The 8,986-nt window shown below is 37.0% G+C and overlaps 1 protein-coding gene across 2 annotated transcripts in view; it reads right to left on the bottom strand.

The window, feature by feature from the left end:
- Positions 1 to 8,986, bottom strand: part of LOC103155633 (uncharacterized) — a 92,759-nt gene that overhangs the window by 10,016 nt on the left and 73,757 nt on the right. The window contains exons 1-2 of one of the 2 annotated variants that reach the window (XM_007577376.2): positions 5,633 to 5,863; positions 2,406 to 2,597 (exon numbers count right to left, since the gene is read on the bottom strand). In XM_007577376.2, the coding sequence (XP_007577438.2) occupies positions 2,406 to 2,475 (70 nt within the window). In that variant the 5' untranslated portion in view covers positions 2,476 to 2,597; positions 5,633 to 5,863. Of the gene's footprint in view, positions 1 to 2,405; positions 2,598 to 5,632; positions 5,864 to 8,986 lie in introns of those variants that run through there. The other variant, XM_016663711.1, reaches the window with a different exon arrangement.

Genomic DNA, 8,986 nt, shown 5'->3' with positions numbered 1-8,986 from the left:
GTCTCCAGATGACATCAGATCCACCATAAGATGCACCACTCCCTCTGACTAGGCAGCTCATTCTTTCTGTCTCCCTGCCACTCTCTCCCCCTTCTCCCTTTCTTCCCCAACCAGTTATGGTTTTTTTTGTTAAATAAATTCCCTTTTAAGTTATCTTTGGGTTGCTTCCCTTCATTTGTTATGGTTTAAGAGCCGGACCATAACACTACTCAGACATCAAGGAGAACGAGAAGAGAAAGTAAACCTGAATCTGCTGCCATGAGGAGAGTGTTTTTCATTTATTAGGTTTATTTGATAGGGACAGACACATATCTGATAGGTATTTTTCTTGAACCTTCGTAAAAGAAACACAGACAACGTATATGAATTTTATGGCCAAGCTTTTGCAAAAGGAGAAGACTCAGCAAACTGCTCCTCCAAGCTGTTCAGTGAGCGCTCTTAAGACCTTTGGTTACAGATTTGTCTTTTATTATCAAGCAAAAAGAGGGAGGATAGGTAAGGAAGACAGCAGAGACAAAATATTACTGCACACAGACAGTTTATAAGATAGGGAGTATTCCAGTTGATAAGGAGGCACCTGTGGAAACATAATTCAAGGTCTGGGAAACACACAGTTAACTGTTTCACATGAAGACGAACAGGCAGATGGGGCCTCCAGGTCAGTTTATACACACAGAAGGAAGAGAACACTTTAAACTGAAAATCACAATAATCTATAGACTGAATGCTGATTAACTATTGATTAACATTAGACTGAATATGAACTAAAGTAATAACAAAATGATAATACCAAAAAATCTCTAACAATATCGACATAGACAAACTGAACAGAACAGCAGTCCCATGTTTGCGTCATAGTGCAGTAGCAACAGCTAATTGCAGCACTTGTCCCTAGATGGGCTTTTAAACGGCAGCTCTTAAAACTAGTAAAAATTTAAGTAATAATCATTTAAAATGGCACAATGTAATGTTGATAACATATACACAAACAGTGAATCATAAAACAATTAAGTTTCGATACACTTCTGTTTTTGATGTAACCAGAGTTTTGTTTGTGACTGGATGTGTTCATACAGACGGTTCTTGGTTAAATGGAGATGGAGCCGAGAGGAAACTGTTTTTTCTAGGATTTTGGAGATGAAAGGAAGGTTAGAAATAGAGCGGAAATTATTGAAATTATTTGGATCCAATCCAGGTTTTTTAAGGATAGGAGTAACAACTGCAGTTTTGAAGGTAGTAGGAACGATTCCAGATGAAAGAGACGAGTGGATGATGGCAGAAACAACTGGGAGAAGGGAAAAAAATCTCTGTTAGCAAAAAATGCCCTTGAACAAAAACTAAACATAACATTGAAGGTACTGGTTGTCCTTCCTGTCAGATCTTCATACTACCAAAGTGGAAATAAGAACTACATTCAACCAAAAGAGTACAGATTATGAAGTCTGTATACTATATTGTCCTTCAATAATCATGAGACTTAGACAGAGAAGATGGACATATCTGACTACCTGATGCAATAGTTCACTCCTCGCTTATCTAAGGAAATGAGGAAGGGAAGGTCAGTGGAGCGAACTGGAGTTGAGTCTTTTTTCATCCAGTGTCATGAATAGAAAGAGAAAAAGGCAGGAAGAAACGATAAAGCCAATAAATTAAAATCAGGTCGATAATTTTCATTTTCATTCGATTATTTGATTTATTGTTACAGCCCAATTCATCTGTTTTTGTTTTTTTAACAGGAGAATCAGAGAAGAAGTAGACCCACCAGTCCTGATTCTCCATGAATGATGAGACCACCATTATGCATCAGCAGCAGAACATTATGACCACCAACCTCAGACTGAGGTAAATTCAGGATAAATAAACTACAAACTACAACCACCCAGTCAGCCATCTTGGATTCAATTGAACATTTATGTGGAAAACTGAAGATCTGACAGGAAGGAAAACCAGAACCTTCAAGATCTGCAAACATTTCTCACTGGTTTCTGAGGTTAATGTTTCTGGGAGCTCATATCCAGATTACTGGTCTGTATGGGTTTCAGTGGTTCTGATGCTGACGGAACTACAACCTGATAGAAACCGATAAAAAATATCAGAACCAGATCAGCTGCCGAACCCAAATTAGAGAAATTAAATCCAGACAGGAAACAGCAAAGTGGAGCCACTGGGTGGATGGAAGAGACCAGAATCCAACAATAAACCAGTGAGATCTACTGGGAGGACTGGTAAGAAATGAGTCACTGGAACCAGAACCTGAGGTTCTGATCCAGAACCAACGACCAGCTGAGGTCACCAGGGGTCAGTTAGAGAGAAGAACGGACCAGAACCAAGAAGCTCTGAGGCTGATAAGCAGCTTCCAGAGAGACTGGAGAGGAAGAGAAGCAGAGAGAGGAAGGTGACCTTACCAAGCAGGAGGACCATCATCATCATCATCATCATCATCATCATCATCATCATCTTAATCATCATCATCATCAATCTCCTCCGCTCAGAACAAACAGAGAGGCTTCCATCAGATCCCAGCACTTGACCATCTCTGACACCAGATCACCGTTTCTACTGGAACCAGCAGAGGTCTGGTAAACTGGGAAACGGACCTGGGTGGAGCACAGAGGGGGAAATGGATGAACTACAGCACAGGGGAACTAGTTTACAACTGTTTTTGTTCTGGTTTTTAGGTTAAACACCAGAGGATTCACACAAAGAGTCCCTGCTGCAAGAACACTGATGCTCGTCTTGATTTTGTATTTTTGGAATTGGAGCAGCTCTAGTGTGGTCCAGATCCAAAAAAGGGCTGAAATCGCTCTTTATTGAAGTTTTAACAGTTATCTGAAGATAACAAAAAATTTGGTGGACTCGCCTTCTAGTCATTTCCCGAATTGGAAGCTGTAATTGGAAACCAATTTCAGTTTCATGGACCAAAATAAATTTAAATACAAAACTCTGACTTAAAACAAAGCTACAAAAAAAATGAACTAAATTGGACTAAAAATGAGTGTGCCTGGTCTAGATAGTCTAGTCACATGACTTGGAAGCTATTGAAGAAAACATATTATTTAATATTAAATTTACTTAAAATATTGAATATGACTTAAAAATTTAATAAAGAATAATGTGTCTAGTGTAATAGCATGAATTACCACTTTTTTGTGTCAGTGAGGCAAGACAATTATTTATATTTGTGTTTGATTCGGAAATTTATTGTCCTCGTTCCAAGCGCTTAAGGAGGGAGTGATAGAGAATGGCTGGCCGAAATTAGTGTTCATAAATCAGATCAACCTTGAGCTAAACGCTGCTTACTCTGCGGAGTGCAAATATGCAATATCCAACTAAAAACTACCTCCACTGTGGTAAAAAGTTGTCACTCATGCCCTGAATTACTGTGCATAGCTGTTGACTAAGGTGTGGGTTATATGGAACAACGTTGTGACCAAAGTCGGCTATATATATAGTGATGTAACATTCACGAAAGATCCGGTTCTCCTGGATGGATCTTTACTAAGTCCTATAGATACTGAAGCCTCACTGAGAGCTGTTCTTTGTTCTTGTGATGCTCTGGAACATTGCAGTAGCTATTATTTTATTTCATTAAAATAGATATATATTTATTTAATTGGTGAATAAATTAAACTAGAACGTAAGAACACGGAGCATGTTCATTGCTCTTTGACTGTTTTCGTCATCTGTCATGGTGGCAGACATTGCAGCAGCATGAGAACAGTCACGGTGCTCCTTCTGCTTGGTTACTTCTTGCTTGTTGTGCCTTGGACAGTGTTCATAGTTGAGCATTTACCATTAATGCATTGTCTTAATTACTATGTTTAATGGTGCAGAAAGTTGTGGTTTCTGACATGGGGAATATGGGCAACCACCCAGGGAGTCTCCATTCCCTGGGTGGAGATAATGTCCAGGGCGTTATCTCCACGGATTGTGGCACAGAGATGGAAGTAAAGCAGAATTAAGAGTTTGAATTGATAATGATATTGGTTAAATTTATTTCAGCTCTAAGTATTTAATATCTAGGTCTTTTTATGGGAATGTGGATCTTTCGGCTCAATTTGACAAGCAATTTTGATAGATGCACTTATTATTATTACTTATTATTGTGTCATGTAGCGCGGGGTGCTAGTCTTGGTCTTGATTTGGTCTCGGGTTTGGTGGTCTTGACTACATCTCTGCTAAGTGGCTCCTTGGTTGCAAGTCCTCCCCCCACCCACCCTCTTTCCATCCCCTTTCTGTTGGATTTCTTTCAAAATAAAAGCGACTAGTCGCAAATAAAAGTGAAGTTCATGCTATGTTAGGACAGGAGACAAGATGTTTCCATCCCTGAAATTATGATGCATAGAATCACATATCTAAGATTAAGCTATGTTACAGAGTAAACACAATAAAAACATGCTTTATCTGTGGTATTGTTCATTAAAATGACACATTTCTGATGTATTAAAATTAAATACGATGGGTACACTTAATGATATTTTATTAGTGATTAGGTAATGCATTCAGCAAGTACTTTTAATACTTGAGTATTTTTAAAAGCCAGTATTTTTTTACTTTTACTTAAGTAAAAATGTTAATGTGGTACTTTTACTAGAGTACATTTTTGTCTGTGTATTTGTATTTTCATTTAAGTACATTTTTTGAGTACTTTCTCCACCACTGCTGAGGCTTTGATGGGTTCATCAGTTAGAAAGGCACCAGAGAGCTGAGAGAGACACGGAGCGGCAACACTTCCCTCTATTAACAAGTCAGAGAGTTATTTTCATCCTCCGCTCAAAATGGACAAGTACAAATGATGCTGAAGTCAGAAGAGTTCAACTACAGTTCTCATGAGCCTCTACAGGAAGTGACAAAGGCTGAAGGAAAACGTTCTGATCTCATTCCCTTAAAGCCTGAAAACAAATGAATAAAAATTATTTAAACGCTTCAAATCAGGAGTATTCCACTATGGCTGCATCGTTTCTGCTAGTAGGTCTGATTAGAAACTTGGATTTTTCTAATAGCAGAAACAATAAGTTGCAAATGAAGCCTGTTCGTGTTGCTGCACATCCTGAGCTGGTCAATTGTTTTACAATTTGGATTAAAATTAATGTTTCTACATTTTATGTAAATATTTTGTCATGATAACAAAACTTTCATTATCAATTCTCCCCAAAAAGAACTCTTTGGATGTTGAATTTACTAAAGCAGCATCATGAATAAAAAAGGTTGAACTTAGTTTATAATATTATAACCAATTTATGTTTGATTTTAGTTTGATCATCTGAAACATTTAAGAATAAAAAACAAAGTGTAGAACAAGAGCAGCAACATAATATCTAACCGCCTCATGATCTCAGACGTAAAAAACTACAAACATGTCTGCTTCTTATCAGTAAACATGGCTGTCTACTGATAATAAGTTTTATGGTTCAGTTGTAACCGAAACCTCCACAGCAACCTTTGTTTTGACAGACATCAGAGTAACTTTGTTCACCACAGAACCTGAAACAATCAAAACAAACACATTTATTGATGCTGACACCAAACGATGTAAACAGCGCTGCAGGGACAGGAAGTTCTGACTCTTTTCTCTTCATAGAGCGAAAAACTCACTGAGCTCCAGTGAAGTTTCAGTAAAAAGTGATTTTACCTTCAACTCCGAGAGACTTGATTTAATTCACTCGTTCTTCAGAGCTTCTCTTCTCTTCCTGCTATCAGTGAAGAATGAGACTCAGGAGCTTCTCCCTTCCTCACTTACAGGAAACCACTTTTCTCTGGGGAGGACCATGTTACAGCAAACAGGAAGCGGCGGGAACAGACCAGATGTCAGACCCATACCTTATTTGGAACCCCAACTCCCCCGAACTGGAGCCTCCCAGCAACCAAGGCGCTCAAACTTCTACAAATACAAATTTGAATCTAGGTTGATTTTTTAAAAACATATTTATTGAATTTTATAACAAAAAAAGAACAAGTGGTAGTGATACATTTGACATAAGATTCACATTAAACAACTTAGTCCCCAAAGTAAACAAATATGAATAATAAAGAAAACAATAAAAGGAACAACTCAACAGTACATATATCAGAAAGCAAAAACAGAGAAAGAAAAAAAAACACACACAAAAAGATTCAGCTATCTGCACTGTTCTCTTAATCTCCGTTGTAGTGTTTCAGAAACTTGGTCAACGGTGTCAAATTTCTCTCCCTTTCCTCTGACAACATAAGTGAGTCGGTCCAGAGCCATGCATGACGTCATCTCCTTTACCAACATGTAGTTTGACAATGTGTTCAATTTTTTCCAGTGAAGAGATATTAATCTCCTGGCCTGCAGGAGTCCAAAGTTAATCAACTGTCTGGAACTAAAAACACAGTTCTCTGGATAAATACCTAAAACACACATTTTAGCCTCAGCAGGTACATTCACTCCAACAATCTTTGACAAAGTTTATGTAACTGATTTTGGACACACACAGTGAAAAGGAGTACCCCTTCCAACCAAACACTTACTGCATCTATCTGGGATGTTAGGTCCCCAGCGGTTCAGTTTGACTGGAGTCATGTAAGTTCTTATCAACCAATTGTATTGGAGGAGTTTCGTACTTGTATTAATTGACTGCTTTTGGGCTTTTAAGCATGCAGTTTCCCAGTCTGCCACTTGTATCCCTTCTCAAAAGTCAGATCTCCATGCATCCAATCTATCTGCAGTGGATTCCTCATCATGCATTAGAAAGGCTGCATAAAATAAAGAAATGTGACCTCTCCCCTCTAGATTTTCTAGTACAATATTCTCTAGGTATGACAGTGGTGGTTTGGTTTCAATCTGTTTGTGTTTTGACATAATTAAATGTTTAATTTGTAAATACTAATAAAAATGTTTCTTTGAGATGCTATATATTTGGCATAACTGCTCAAATGTAAGAAGCCTGTCATCCTTATGAAGATCTGCCAGTTTCTGTACACCTTTATTTGCCCAGAATCTAGGTAGATTTTTCATGTGATCTTAAGTGAGTCTCAAACTCAGAATCATCAGACCCAAAGGAAAGACTCAATTATAGTGACAACCAAGTTACTGCCAACTAAGGCACTCGAACTGCTACAAAACCACTTGGTAGGTTTTTCATGTGATCTTTTAAAACCTTCCCATAAGTGGGTCTTAAACCCAGAATGACTGGACCCAAAGCGCAGACTCAATTCACAGAGACAACCAAGCACCCAGCAACCACAGCCCTCAAAGTTCAGCTGATACCACAAGGTCGGGTTCATGTGAAATTTTAAAACCAAGCCACAAGCAGGTTTCAAACCCCTGAACTTCAGACACACAGCGTTGTGACAAACAAGACGCTGACAATCCAGGCGTTCAAACTTCTATAAATACCACAAAACCTGCCTTTAGCAAGACTTGGCATAAAACAAAGGACAAATAAAAAGTAAAAACTTGTCAAGTGAAGTAGAAAATGTGAAGTGAAATCAGGAATACATTTTTCTCCTTAGTTCTTGTTCTAAAGGTGAACATTTTGACTGTAAATGTTGGACTCTGCCTTTTCCTGCCGAGAGGCGTCATCTCAGATTGGACGTCTGGTTTCTTTTCTCTAGGACGAATCGTTCTTTGAAGATCAAAACACTTAGGTGTTTTATTGGCACCTTTTATTAGGAAGGTTCAAATTATAAACCTACTGAAGCTAAATCTCCAGCTTAATGAGTTCTGGGTAGAAAATATTTATGAACAATATTTGATTTAATTTTAAATATAAATGTATAGATTTTTTTGTTTAGTTTTGGTTTAAGTACACCTGAATGTTTTTTCTTCTCCAGCAAATTAACTTTTTTTGAATCAATACTCCAGTTACTGATTAATCGATTACCAAATTAACTGACTTCTATTTTAATAACTGATTAATCGATTACTAAATTAGCTGACTTTTATTTTGATAATTGATTAATTATCATTTCATTTAGATCTATTTTCTTGATATTAAACTAAAAACGTGCAAATAAAAACCTCCATATAAGAAAATGTAACATCATCTTTTTGAGGAAGTTTTGTGTTTTCCTTTATAATAAAACCTTAAAGTAAAAAATAAATTATATTGGCTTTAACAGTTAAAACAGATTAAATGAAGTAGATATTTTAAAATGTTGTTTTGTGGCTCTGAACTCGTTTTATTTAACTGGCCAGTGTCCTGCAACTTTCAGATGAGCCTCTGCTGCACCAAACCTGGATACAATAATTAGGTCATTAGCAAGACTCTGGAGAACTTTTCACCAAGAAGAAGGAGGTAATTAAGCCATTTCATTCCAGTATTTTGTATCTGTGGCACATCTAATAACTGCAGGACCTCAGGGCTTGTGGACTGAAATTTGACACCTGTGCTCTAGCTTATAAAGGTTTCAGACAGCTGGACTGAACAAAGCCAACACACTATGCCGACCATCAACTCCCGTGTCATCTGTGTGAATCTCGACCCAAACTGAAATATAAAATACCTATTGGACCCGTTTTACACACCCAGCAGGAAGCTAGCTATTTTGCATCAAATATTTCTTTTTCTTTCTTTTTTTTCTTTTTTTTTTTTTTTTAATTTTTGACTTTAGAAAAAAAACATAATTAAAAATCTCAGATTTGTCCTGCGGATCTCAGAGGTTTAAACTAAACTTCTTTAATAGTAAGAAAACTTTCCTCCACTCAGACAGTCACTCCATTTGTGAGTTTATGATAATTAAATGTTTATTATGAAATCACAAATATCTGCTATATTATTGGTTAAATCACAGTAATAATTTTCATAACTGTTTCTAAGCTCTTTGTGTGTTTTTGTACTGGCTGATATCTCAAATATTGATAAACTAAAATTAAACCTTCTGGTGAATTAAATAAATCTACTTGTCTCCATATTCTGGTTCTCTGTTAATATTCAGAGATGTTTTGAAGTTTTTTTTCTGTTTTGGTTCAGTGTTTAGTTCATTTAATATAAATAAACTGAGAGCCTCTTTAGAACCACTG

Source organism: Poecilia formosa, unplaced genomic scaffold (genome assembly GCF_000485575.1).
Source record: "Poecilia formosa unplaced genomic scaffold, Poecilia_formosa-5.1.2 Scaffold438, whole genome shotgun sequence".
Taxonomy (NCBI): Eukaryota; Metazoa; Chordata; class Actinopteri; order Cyprinodontiformes; family Poeciliidae; genus Poecilia; species Poecilia formosa.
The sequence above is the reverse complement of the archived record's forward strand: the minus strand, read 5'-3'. Positions and strand labels throughout refer to the sequence as shown.